General features: G+C 45.9%; 1 protein-coding gene across 7 annotated transcripts in view; it reads right to left on the bottom strand.

Moving 5' to 3' along the window:
* Nucleotides 1-13,545, bottom strand: part of trdmt1 (tRNA aspartic acid methyltransferase 1) — a 120,957-nt gene extending 107,412 nt beyond the window's left edge. For 3 of the 7 annotated variants that reach the window (XM_072508587.1, XM_072508589.1, XM_072508590.1), the window contains exon 1: nt 12,949-13,295. In XM_072508587.1, coding sequence (XP_072364688.1) covers nt 12,949-13,280 — 332 coding nt within the window. In that variant the 5' untranslated portion in view covers nt 13,281-13,295. Of the gene's footprint in view, nt 1-12,948; nt 13,296-13,478 lie in introns of those variants that run through there. The other 4 variants (XM_072508596.1, XM_072508588.1, XM_072508595.1 and 1 more) reach the window with 4 other exon arrangements.
* Between the last annotated feature and the right edge of the window lie 676 nt (nt 13,546-14,221).

Here is a 14,221-nt window from a genome sequence, read left to right as displayed (position 1 = left end):
GTTGTACAAGACATTAGTACGGCCACACTTGGAATACTGTGTACAGTTCTGGACACCCTATTCGAGAAAGGATATTATTAAACTAGAAAGAGTGCAGAAAAGATTTACAAGGATGCTCAGATAGTCAGAGGCTTTTCCTTGGATAGTCAGAGGCTTTTCCTTGGATAGTCGGGGGCTTTTCCCCAGGGTAGAGGGGCCAATTACTAGGGGGCATAGGTTTAAGGTGCGAGGGGTAAGGTTTAGAGGAGATGTATGAGGCAAGTTTTTGACACAGAGGGTAGTGGGTGCCTGGAACTCGCTGCCGGAGGAGGTGGTGGAAGCAGGGACGATAGTGACATTTAAGGGGCATCTTGACAAATACATGAATAGGATGGGAATAGAGGGATACGGACCCAGGAAGTGTAGAAGATTGTAGTTTAGACGGGCAGCATGGTCGGCACGGGCTTGGAGGCCGAAGGGCCTGTTCCTGTGCTGTACTTTTCTTTGTTCTTTGTTTGTTTGTATGCTACCAGGACCTGATGGCTTGAGTTATAAGGAGACGCTGGATAGACTAGGAGATTTTTCCCTGGAGCGTAGTGTTGCCTTTTTTACCTACTGTAAATATGGCAATCAATGAGGTTGCCCTTCTTTCTTTGGATATCAATATTATATTGCTCAGAGTCGACAGGTATCAAATGATACCACCACAAGGTTCAACCGGATATCGATCAAAGAGCCAAACACCAGTTAGTTAGTTCTAGATCAAGGGTACTTTATTTACACACACAATTAATCATGCAACATAAACACTACTAGTTAAACTGCACCTATCGACTATGACAACCTATACTTAACTTCAGGCACCCGGCTTAGGTCAGAGGAACAGTGGCCGTTGTTCGATTCTGGGACTATCGGGTCTGTAGAGGTAACTGCTGCTCAGCTGGGCTCATCCGTCTGGTAGTGGGCGTTGAACTTCAGCTTGCTTCTGGCGGTGCTGCACTTGGAAGTAGACGTTGCCGGAGCGCCAGGTCCAAGAGAGGCCGAACACATGGCGGTCTCTCTTTTTATCCTTGGGGGTTTTTGTGCTCTTTTGGGCAGTCCTTCAGTTTGGACCCCCCTAATTGGGTAATTCTTGATCACTGTGTTCGATTCGAACCAATAAAGGGGCGGGTTCCTTGATGGCTGGGCGTGTCCTAAGCGGTCACTGGCCCTGTTGTTTACGCTTCCCGAGTACAGGGAGTGGCGCCGAAATGTCTGGGATTTTATTGGTCACTCAAGTATCAGTCCTTTGTCTGGCGGAGAGGGGCCATCAAAATGCTAATCGGTTGGGGGTTTCGATACCGTCTGGATTCCTCACTCACAAATATACATTCAGGCTCTGAGCTTGCCTGAATCTCGCATTGTCCATTTTTCCTGTTATGCTTTGCGACCTTCCCTGTTCCTTAGCCATCCCAGATGGCTACAGTCCGTCCTCTTGATCCTCAATGCGAAGCGTGAAGGATCACACTACTGGATCTTCTCCTGTTCTCTGACATGCCGGGTACCCTCAATCAAGGACAGGTTCTATCTTACTCTGTCCAATTGGTCAAAATATTTACCTAAGTTTTTACTAATACACAAATAGCTCTAGAAATTCTAAGGGGCACTATAACATTCAAACATCCATTTCAGTCTCTTTCCACAAAAAAAAGGGAACCTCTAACTGCCCTTAACTAAACTACACTCATGCTGCTATGTAATAACCAAAGAACTTATATTACAATACAAAATAACCAATAGCAGCATCACATTCCTACTTATCACTAATGTCCATGTACAAAGGAAGTAACTTTATTCAAAAAACCGTGGAATTTATTAGGGAGGAAGGGTTCAGAAAGAGTATGGAGTTTGCTGGAGTCCGAGGAAAGGGGCTCTGAGTGTGTATACTGGGGGGGGGGGCTCTCCTTTGCCATTTCCGAAATCTGATCATCTGGATGACACTGCAAAGTATAGCTATAACCAGTAGGGCCTCTACTGTGTACGAAAGGGAGTACCAATTTATGATATCATCACACCATGTGGGGGTATCAGTGGCTGTGTCTATGTGTGGTGTAGTGTCCGGGCTAGGGGTGTCGTGTTGGGTGGCCATGTTTAGGGTCGGTGTGGTTCACGGTGGAGGGGCGGGTAACACGCGCAACAGTGTTGATCCAATGGCGATCATGATGCAGATCATCAGGTTAGTCTTCTTCTTGGCTGCGTCTTTCTCTGTCTTCTGGTATATCCGTATCTTCCTGGGGGTACGAGCATAATATCTGTTATTATCTTGTTGCTTAATATCTCATTTGTTTGTCTGTTTCTCCTTAACATCAATTTCCCATTTAGGATCGTCACCATATGTGACTCCCTCATTTTCTTTTTTAAACAACCATTTGGGAGTCAAAACATCCGGAAAAAGAATTCTGTCACAGTGCGAGCATTCTAGCAGCCTGTGTTTGATGGGCTGAGTGGGCGGACAATTTCTCCATCCAATGCAAACTCGTTTCAACCAAGTGTTTTTGAACATGTAAACAGCAGGTGGGGGGATAGCAACCAAAGGGTCACTGGAAAGGGGACAAAAGTTTGGCAAAAGTGCATTCTTTAAACCACAGTTGTAAAAAGAACAGCAAAAGAGTTTCGAAAATAATTCTCCGAATGGGATGCGGCAGGGCAAGAATGGGTGGAATCCCCGGGTAGGGCGGTGATCAGTGCCATTGCTCCACTACCCGGGCTTGGCTGACCAAATACATAGGGGGTCCTCAGGCAAGGCGGGTTCAGTGCCATTACTCCACTGCCTGAGTGACCTTCCAAGAGCGGTAAGAATTTGAGGGTATATGGGCTTCAGCAAACTTGTGCCTTTAACTGCCATGTGGCATCAGAGGAGTAGTCACAACTGTATCAAGAAACGTGCCTGGGGTCAACACACAAAGTCGTACAAGAGAGAGAATGCAACATTAAAAAACAAACTAAAGAAGAAAGTGGGTAGGTTCCATCAGGGAATAGGACACCATAAATCACATTTGGCCTGGGGTGTAACTAGCATATGGAGTCAGTGTAGTGTGACCGAAGAGAGGAAGGAGGAAACAAAAATGAAGTGGCATTGCTGAGGTGTCCCTGCCATGAGAAGTGGCGGGTAAGCGCTCACAGTTTGCATGGGGCAGCTGGGACCTTGTAGCTGCTGTGGGTAGTGTTCTCTTTCATATCTGGGGGCTAGTCATGCTGGTGGTGGGGGTCTCCTGCAATCTCGGGCAAAGTGTACTGACTGCCCACAGTTATCATAGAATTTACAGGGCAGAAGGAGGCCACCCGGCCCATCGAGTCTGCACCGGCTCCTGGAAAGAGCACCCTACCCAAGGTCAACACCTCCACCCTATCCCCACAACTCAGCAACCCCACCCAACACTAAGGGCAATTTTGGACACTAAGGACAATTTATCACGGCCAATCCACCTAACCTGCACATCTTTGGACTGTGGGAGGAAACCGGAGCACCCGGAGGAAACCCACGCACGCACGGGGAGGACGTGCAGACTCCACAGAGTGACCCAAGCCAGAATCGAACCTGGGAACCTGGAGCTGTGAAGCAATTGTGCTATCCACAATGCTACCGTGCTGCCCCACATGACCCCTGGGGCACGTAGTGTGGAATAGGCTCTCTGGTGTATTGCTCTCTTGGGTATGGTTCCCTGGGTGGGGGGTTGGGCTGTTGGTGTCGTTGTTGGTTCGGGGGGGGGCTTGGCATTCTCAGGCGTAATGTCCCTTCTGTCCACAATTGTAGCATTCCTGTACTTTAGGGTGCTGTGCGTTACTTCTGCCTTCATTTACCCATGCGGGGTCTTGGTGTGCCCTTACTGGATGCATGTTGGCGACTACTCTTTCCTGGTCTATCTTTTCCTGTAGGGACTGTTCCCCAGCTCTAGATAATCGCTTCAGTACCCACAGTTCATTGTGTGCAGGGTCTGAGGAATCATAGTTGGCACATGCCTTTTGTCCTGCCTCCGTGGCGTGGGAGACTAGAATACGGGTCCATTTGGCCGTATTATCTACCGATAAATGGGCGCGGGCTAAATCACCGAATACTGCGGTAAAGTGGATCCAGAGGCGTCCAGCAAATGCTGTTGGATGCTCTCCCTTTTTCTGTCTGCACCGGTTGAGTCCTTCTACCGGGTCTCCTCTATTATAGCCAATGGCATCTAAAATGGCTGTTTTCATGCCTTGGAGGCTACCTCCTCCTACATTTTGTGGGTCGGGAAGAGCTGAACTAACTGACGGGTCAAGGCTCATCACTATGAGCTTTACTTCTTCCCGCTCGTCCAGACCATACATGACGGTCTGTTGCCAAACCCGTTCGGAAAAGTGGTGTGGGTCTGACGTGGGGTGAAAAGTCTCAATTATATCTCGGGCATCTCTTAACTGGGTGATGGTTGGTGTACACAAAATCGGGTTGGTCCTCTGTTGTTACTCTACGCTGCGTGGTGATGGGATTCATTGCGTTGGGTGCTGCCAGTGCAGTCGGTGGTGCGGGTGCTTTCCTTTTCGGGACCTGGGGGGCTCTATTCTGACTTTCTGTCTCAGTCACGTACCGTTGGGCCGTTTCACTAAGTTCCTGCCAATCGGGGCCATCTTCCTGATCTAACTGTGGGCCAAAGGTATCTCTGAACCCGTTCTGAACAGATAGCAGTGATTGCAATCTTGCAATTTGCTGCCTGCACTTGGCATGATCCACCGAACTCTGCCTCTGTTCCGTGGTGGAACTGTGGAGTGCTCGTAGGGCTGCCTTTAAATCCTCACACTGTTTTCACAACTGTTCTGCTTGGTTCTCCGTTTCCTCTCTTACCAACACCGCACTTTGCGTGTCCTGGTAGGCCTTATCGTATTGAATCTGAAAGCTGCTTGGGTGGGCGAGACAAGATTGGTGTGCCCTCTTGACATCTGCCATCTCCTTTTCCTTTGCCGCTAGCTGCTCTCGGAGTTGCTCGTTTAATCTCTCACACTCGCTAACATTTCCCTCTCTACTCCTCTCTTTCTCGTCAAGCTGTCTACGGAGCGTCCTCATGACCTCCTCTGTGCCTCGCAATTGTGCCAAGCAGGACACGATTGCCATCGGCTTACGAACTCTACTCAAATTCTTCTTGTGGTTCTCGGTCAGGCTGTCCCACCAAGTTTGTCCTATGCTGCCAGGACCTGTTTCCTCATTCGCACAGAATTCCGACCATAGGGGCCATCCTTTCCCCTTTAGGTATTTCCTAATCTCCTCTTCCCATATGGGACACTGTTCTGCTCTGTTGGTCGCTGTGACCTCGGGCTCTTGTGGATGCATAAGGCGTTCCATTGCCTTCATTGCCATCTCTGCGATTATCTCGGTTTCTACCGGGAATTTGGGACAAGGGGGAATAAAGCGGTGGTGCAAACACGGGCACGGCTCAAGCTATTTTCTGGTTTACGCAACTCCCGAAAGTTTCTCGCAACAAAATCTATCGAGGTTACCTTATATCCCCTTGTTAGTATGCATGCAAATTACACACTTCCGAATTTTGGAGGTTTGACCGAAACTGGTCTTACGCTTGTGGTTTATTTTACTTTGCCAATTTGGATTTCTGATTCAATCGTTTTGTGGGTTCTCTCGGAGTGACACAGTTACTTCTGGGTCGAATCCCACCAGAGTCGCCAATAACTCTTGCCTTTTTTACCTACTGTAAATATGGCAATGAGGTTGCCCTTCTTTCTTTGGATATCAATATTATATTGCTCAGAGTCGACAGGTATCAAATGATACCACCACAAGGTTCAACCGGATATCGATTAAAGAGCCAAACACCAGTTAGTTCTAGATCAAGGGTACTTTATTTACACACACAATTAATCATGCAACATAAACACTACTAGTTAAACTGCACCTATCGACTATGACAACCTATACTTAACTTCAGGCACCCGGCTTAGGTCAGTGGAACAATGGCCGTTGTTCGATTCTGGGACTATCGGGTCAGTAGAGGTGACTGCTGCTCAGCTGGGCTCATCCGTCTGGTAGTGGGCGTTGAACTTCAGCTTGCTTCTGGCGGTGCTGCACTTGGAAGTAGACGTTGCCGGAGTGCCAGGTCCCAGAGAGGCCGAACACATGGTGGTCTCTCTTTTTATCCTTGGGGGTTTTCGCGCTCTTTTTGGCGGTCCTTCAGTTTGGACCCCACTAATTGGGTAATTCTTGATCACTGTGTTCGATTCGAACCAATAAAGGGGCGGGTGCCTTGATGGCTGGGTGTGTCCTAAGCGGTCATTGACCCTGTTGTTTACGCTTCCTGAGTACAGGGAATGGCACCGAAATGTCTGGGATTGTATAGGTCGCTCAAGTATCAGTCCTTTGTCTGGCAGAGATGGGCCATCAAAATGCTAATCGGTTGGGGGTTTCGATACCGTCTGGATTCCTCACTCACAAATATACATTCAGGCTCTGAGAACATAAGAACTAGGAGCAGGAGTAGGCCATCTGGCCCCTCGAGCCTGCTCCACCATTCAATGAGATCATGGCTGATCTTTTGTGGACTCAGCTCCACTTTCCATCCCGAACACCATAACCCTTAATCCCTTTATTCTTCAAAAAACTATCTATCTTTATCTTAAAAACATTTAATGAAGGATTAAAAACATTTAATGAAGGAAAAGCCTGCCTGAATCTCGCATTGTCCATTTTTCCCGTTATGCTTTGCGACCTTCCCTGGTCCTTATTGTAAGTGGCCATCCAGATGGCTACAGTAGGAGGCTTAGGGGTGATCTTATAGAGGTCAATAAAATAATGAGGGGCATAGGTGAGGTAGATAGTCAATATCTTTTCCCGAAGGTACGGGAATCTAAAACTAGAGGGCATAGGTTTAAGGTGAGAGGGGAGAGATACAAAAGCGTCCAGAAGGACAGTTTGGTGAGTGTCTGGAACGAGTTGCCAGATGCAGTAGTAGAGGTGGGTGGTAAAAACTGGGCAGCATGGACAAGTTGGACCGAAGGGCTTATTTCCAAGCTGTAAACCTCTATGACGCTACAAGATGCACCTCAGCAACTCATCAAGACTCCTCAGACAGCATTCTCCAAACCGGCAATCTCTAAAACCTTAAAGGACAAGAGCAGCAGACACATTGGGGCACTACTACCTGCAAGTTCCCCTGCAAGCCACACACCATCCTGACTTGGAAACATATAAACGTTCCTCCACTATCGCTCGGTCAAAATCCTGGAACTCCCTCCCTAACAGGACTATGGGTGTATCTACATCACATCTACTGCGGCAGATCAGGAAGGCAGCTAACACCACCTTGTCAAAGACTATCAGGGATGGGCAACAAATGCTAGCTTTGCCAATGATGCCCACAACACATGAAATTTTTTTTAAAGCCATTTCAGGAAGAAAATCTGAACCCTTATCTCCTCGCCAAGTGCAACTCCAGACGCACACCAAGTTGTTGACTTTTAACTGCCCTTCGAAACGGCCCGGCAAGCCAATCAGTTGTAGAAACTGTTACAAAAATGTCAAAAAGGAATAAAACCAGATGGACCACCTATCATTGACCTAGGCACCGGGAAGGAAAATTGAATTCCAAGTCTAATTCACCCTGCAAAGTCCTTCGTACTGACATTTAGGCTCTTACACCAAAATTGGGAGAACTATCCCAGACTATTGAAGCAACTGCCTAACATACTCACTGAATCATACCTTACAGTTAGGGTCCCAGACACCGACAACATCCCTCAATTTTTCCTGCAGAGGTGGCCTGGGAGTAGCCCTAGAAATCTTCAACGTTGAATCTATACCCAATGAAGTATCAGGTGAAACATGGGCAAGTGTTAAAATCCCACAGTAAATGACAGATGCGGCCAAAGCAGATACTATGGATGTCGCAAAAGACCACCCAGATGTTTGTCACACTTGAGCGACAACCAGTCTCACTGAAACCCTGTCTTTCTCACAAGGGTTTCCAATCTCCAAGTTCAAAGAACTTGCCTTGGAATTCTTTCCAAACCGGAAGGCTCCAACAAGAATCTGCCTCCAGGGTTTGACTTTGCATTCCAAGATTCCTTTCCCCTGGATCTCCAAATACATTCAAGCTTCACCTATAAAGTACACTTTCAAATTATCAGCATGCCAAACATGCTCCAAGGTGATGGCCACCTTTGCCCCTTCGGCCTGCAGCACGGAGTCACCAACTGTCAGCTGACCTTTCGGATCTTCTGGGTTTCTCTGGAGCTCACTTTGCTTCAAGTCTGCTCAGCGCAGCTCTCTCTTTATTTGTGAGCCCATTGTTCAGCTCCATTCTCTCAAGTTTACTTGGTTTCTGATCTTGGTCTTTGCCCCTTACCTGGGTCTGTCTTCTGGGTCCCCTTTCAGTCCCATTGCTTGGTTTGGACCTTCTCCCTGTCTCCCTCCCTGTGCCCTGCTCCCTAGTACATCTTCTCTGGAATGGTGCTCTGATTCAAGTTATCTGTTTTTTCACACTGTTCACTTCTTTACGTCCTTTTATTCTGTACATATGTGCAAGACCGGTTTTCCAGCCTAAAGACATGAAAATGAACAAACTGCAGCTATTTTAAGACTGGCACATGCACAGAAGCACTGAGACACTCCGGGAACTGTCATTCCCAAACTGTGACTGCTGATTCAAAACCAAGTATTGGAATTTGTTGCAGCAAGTAACCGCCTGATGATTATTCCCACCTATCATCCACCTTAGCTAATGAATTAATATTCCTCCACATTGTATACCATTGGATTGTCGAGGGCTAACAATGCTTTCAATGTAAAATCGCTGTCACTTGGGACAAAATGGTTAAACCAATCCTCAAATTTGTTTCTTTCAACTCCCGTTTACAATTGGATTTCCATATCACTGGAAGAAATACCTTGGAATTTCCCTTGAAGGCCCTGGGGTTTTCCAAATGGCACACAAAGATTTAAGTTTAAAGTCACCCGCAGCATTGGCGCTGAGCAGAAGAGTGAGCCTATCTTTAGCAGCTTTGTTACCTGGCATGGATTTCTCCTCTTTGGCAATGTATGTTCTCACCAGCATTTTTCCCCCCAGAGTCCAGTTTCATCAACATTAAAAGCTTGCTGAGCATAATACCCACCCTCTTCAATGATTTTAGCCAACGTCTCAGGAAAAGCACAAGCTGTTTTCTCACTAGCTTCACCCAAGACGCTGATGTTATGTAAATTGTCCCTGACTTAAAAAAGCATAAACCATCCCTCCTTACATTAAAGGCTCATCATTAGAACTCTCTGCTTGTTGTTTCTTAAGGTCATCATAAAGACTCCCAGCCTTTTCCGGAATTACAGCAAAAATCAAAAGAGCATAGCATTGATTTTGTTCTCCAGCCAAACGATTAACAGTTTCTCAACCGGAGTAATAAGTCCATTCGTAGCTTGTCTTTCAGAATGATCATGGTAGTTTTTCAGGGCAGATCCAAAGCTCTACTGATTTCAATGTGCATCTCACCTTTTCAGAGCTCTTAATTATTTTCATCTTTGTTTTTATAGTTCTATGTTTCTTAAAGATGTGCAAGTTAGGTGGATTGGCCATGATAAATTGCCCTTAGTGACCAAAAAGCTTAGGAGGAGTTATTGGGTTACGGGGATAGGGTGGAAGTGAGGGCTTAAGTGGGTCGGTGCAGACTCGATGGGCTGAATGGCCTCCTTCTGCACTGTATGGTCCAAAAAAAAAGAAACATCACTTGCACCAGATTTACGCTTTTCTGCTATTATTATGAGCAAAGAAATTCTACATTTTAAGAAAAAGTTTGGAAAAACAAAGTCAAAAGGCAAAAATGCATTGGAACACCAACTGAACATTGGTACACACGTATCAATGGCACTGGTGTGGAGTCATAAAGTAAAAAGATCACGTGGGAAAGTTGAAACAGTGTTAATTTAGAAACATCGTCACATTGGTAAAAAGCTGAGGCCTCAGAATAGATCGCTGGGGAACACCACTTGACATTCTTGTCTACTCCTTCACAGAATGTGGCACAAGATTACCTCCAATTCAATTCTGAGTGTCTTGCATTTTGATTATTTTTTTGTGCAGAACCTTATCAGATGCCTTCTGCAAGTCCATACAAATAACGACACAAGATTATAAGAGTCCTTGCTGTTATGTCCTTTGTTTCCATTTGTTTTGTTTTAGGTCCGTGAACCCATAATCGGGATCATCACTGGATTCCTGGAGAGTGAAGATTCAAAATTGAAACAGTCTGCCTGCCAGGATATTGAGTTCCCAGGCTGTGTGTTTGGGAGAGGAGAAGCCAGATTTTTCGGCACCAGGTGGATCTTGGGAACCTCTTTTGGAGGGAGTCAGTTCAATTGGTTAAGTGGCAACCAGTGGGTTGGCCAGGGACAGTGTTCTGCCTGATAATGGTCAGTGATCCTGCATGATGTTTTCTGAGAGATTTGGCAGAAGTGTTTAGACCTTGGAAGTGAAAGGAACCGTCTCTCTCTCTCCTGTTTGCTAAAGTGAAAGAACTGCTCTGTTCTGAAAGAAGTGAGTGCCTGGCACATATTTCGTTGTGAACTTGAAATTATGCTGAGTCGGCAGAGAAGGTAAACAAACTTGCCAGAGAAAACCCTCTCAAGGCTAGAAGGAAGAAATGCCAAAGTGAAAGCCTGAACTTCAGAAAGACGTTGACTAGAAGTAATCCCAGAGCATCAAAGATCCTTATCCTTTTATTTTTATCAATATTTTCTTTACCTTTCCACACCCTTTCCCTTCTGTATTGTTTGTCTGTGCATGTATGTTTGTGTGTGTGTATAGAGAGTGGGGCAAGTTAGGAAGGGGGGTTCGGAAAGGTGTAGTAGATAGAGAACTACATTTTCTGTCTGTTTAATTATAATACTGTATGATAAAAATATTTTGTGTTTTAAAGTTACAAACCTGGTGACTGTAGTTTATCGGGCTCAACCAAGGACCTCAGGATTTTGAAATAAAATCTAATTTCACCTGTGTTACGACTCCAGGTCAAGTGGGGCTGAAACTGACCATCACTAGCCCAGGGTATCAGAACAAGATTGCTATGATTCCAGCTAATGTTACGACTGGACAAATCATATCCCAGAGTGGAAGCTGGCTTGATAGATCATAACTTTAATTTTTTGTTTGAAAATGTGGAGGGCAGCTACTGAACAGACTCACAGGGACTGCTGATGTACTTTTAACAAAAGAATAAACATTTATTAAACAAGAAAAGATGAGCTCTCATACGCTATTCTATCAACCACAGCAATACCATTATAGGTATATACAGATTCATAAGGATAACACAAGTTACAAAATCTATCTTAATCACTCATGTTCACAGTAAGTACACAGTCCGTGCAAGCCAATAGACGAATTGTGGACAGACACCCCACACTCTGAAACCAAGTGACAGATGCCATCCAAAGTAGATGCTATGAATCTCTCATCAACTTCCCCACATGCTCGTCTCACTGGAACTGTTTTTCACATGAGGGTTTCCATCCATCACTCTCCAACGGCTTGCTTTAAACTCCTCTCCCAAGCTATGCTTCTTCTCGGATGTCTTCAACAAGGATCAACCTCCGGGGGTTGCAACCTTCCCTTCTTAAGTTCTCCCCCCTGGATCACCATATGCATTGAAGTTTTTCCTTACAAACAATCGCTCAGATATCGAACCATGCCAAAGTAACAACTTCACAGGCTCATAGTAAGGAGTCACCAACCTTTGCTTATATTGACTGATCTCCTGGCTTCTCGCAAGCCCACTTTATTCCAGGTCTACACCCTGCAGCCCTGTCTTTTGACATGGAGCTTCTGCTCCTTATTCAACAGGGTCTTTTTCCAATCCCTGAGCTTGTTTCTTTCTTGAGTTGTCGTCTTGGGACTTTTACCTGTTCCTCCCCAGTTTTTGGAGCCTTTTTTAGTTTGGGGCTTGCTTTCTGCCCCTTTGCATGTCCTGCCTATTCTGGCACTCTATATAATTCTGCTTCCAACTGAACTGAAACTGTGTTGTCTGTTTCTGTGGGGCCCTTGCTGTTAGGCAAAGCATAGTTTTCCTACTTTATGAGTAAGAAAACCTAATTAAAATGCAGACATCTTATAAAGTGAGACTAAAACTCAAGTTTCCTGAATACACAACTGCAGGAGCATAAATAAAGCTTAAAGTTAAAATTTAAATTTAAGCAAGAACTTATGCCCAATGCATACAAATATGAATGTAAATCGCCCCAAACTGTATCTATTTGCTAACAAGATGTAATTGTCTCAATGCCCCCATTTGATGTGCCACACATTACCCTTATATCAATTATTTTATTCTCATAATGCCCTTAAATCCTTAATTTCATTAGTGAAACCTTTCCTTTCTCCAACTGGAGATTTACCAGAGAACACAACTTTGCATTGCCCATATTTGAGGTTTGAGATGAGGCTGGCGTATGTGCCTTTAAACCCCCGATTCCAGTCCTGCCCCTTGTCATTTACCACCATGTTGACCACCACCCCAGGGCCTGGTCCTGACCCCTTGAGCACCCCTTCCAAGTTCAACCCTTTTCTCGGTGCGTACTGTTTTAGGTTCTGGGTAAACATCAAACTGTGCATTGGTTTCTGTCAGTGGCTCCATTTTCCTGTATCCGGATTCTTCTACAACCCGCAGTATGTGTGTGAATTACAGGATTGTCTCTTAGTCAAAGCTGGCCTTTATCTGGTATTTGGGTGGATGTTCTGCCAGAACCTTGTAAGCTTCCTCCAAGAGGCTGCCGTCAACATTGACATTTAATACAGTGAGAGGAAAGGGACAGCCAAAAATCCCAAAGAGTGGGGGGGGGGGGTTACAAATTACTTGTGAACTGATAACGTGATTGACAGGAGACCTGATCCAATCACATTGCACTGCCCCTTGTTTATAGAGCTCCGCTCTTATGGCTCTACTGCGCCACTCACTATTTCTTTACTGCTGTATTACCTTTCAGCGCGTAGTGCATGCCCCCGATGCCGCTGTACAGCTCCAACACTCTCAGCGAAGCCTGCGGCTCCATCATAGCAACGGCCCCGTCTCCAAGAGGGAGTCCGCTCCCTCTCTGTTCCGCCGCTACACTTGAGCCAGGACAAAGGTTCCCCCCTCTGTTCCGGAGGTTGGGCTGTCACAACTTGTCGCGTACCCGCAGCAACAACACATCCTAGACTCACAGAGTTGTCCACGTCGGTGAACCGTGCATGAACCGGGAGAACCCTCCCAAATAGGTTTAAAAATAAGTTGACAATCGCTCCATATGACTGAAGCTTTATAGATCCCATTTGGGATTCAAGGCCTGTAAAGAGTTGCTGTGCAGCAAATTTCCAAACAACGGGTTCTATGAAACACCAAGAAGTTTGGAGGCGATGTCTAATATATAAAGAAACATAATCATTCTGATTGATTACTTTGAGCGACTAATTCAGTGATTCAGAATATTTATTTCACATGTTTTCCTCCTCCAACAATGTGATCCATACCTTAGCATGTCTCCAACTGTTTGGATGCTGATTATTTGAGAAGTGAACCAAACGAACTGTCCCACATGGTGTGTGTGGTAGTCACCACTAGCAGTATTATATGTATTATGGTAAGACATGTATAATAGAGGTACATGGGTAAATCCCTGCCTGCTGGCTCCACCCAGTAGGAGGCGTAGAAATGCGTGGCAGCTACAGGAGGCACAACATCTTTGCTCAATAAAGCCCCGATTATTCCACTACTCTCGTCTTTGTGGTAATTGATAGTGCATCAATTTATTGAGCAAAGATTTTTTAAACAAAGATAAACGATGGATCTTCGCATCAAGCCTGATCGGCAGCAGCTGAGCCCTTAAGCAGCCAACGCTACGTCCACTTTTGATCACTGGCTAGCCTGCTTCAAAAGCTACCTCCGAACATCCGCTGAGGAACCCTCGGACGCGCAGAAGCTCCAAGTCCTTTATTCAAGGGTGAGCCCTGACATTTTTCCTCTCATCCGGGATGCGCCCACTTACTCCGAAGCGATGGAGCTCCTGAAGGGACATTACATTCAGCCAGTCAACCAACTATATGCCAGGCACCTCCTGTCCACGAGACAGCAATTCCCCGGTGAGTCTCTGGACAATTTCTGACGTGCCCTGCACATCCTGGGGAGGAACTGTGACTGCCAGACAGTTTTGGCAGTCCAGCACACAGAACTTTTAATCCGAGACGCCTTCGTTACGGGCATGAGGTCTGCGTAC

This window comes from Scyliorhinus torazame, chromosome 6 (genome assembly GCF_047496885.1).
Source record: "Scyliorhinus torazame isolate Kashiwa2021f chromosome 6, sScyTor2.1, whole genome shotgun sequence".
Taxonomy (NCBI): domain Eukaryota; kingdom Metazoa; phylum Chordata; class Chondrichthyes; order Carcharhiniformes; family Scyliorhinidae; genus Scyliorhinus; species Scyliorhinus torazame.
This window is presented reverse-complemented; position numbering and strand designations above follow the sequence as displayed.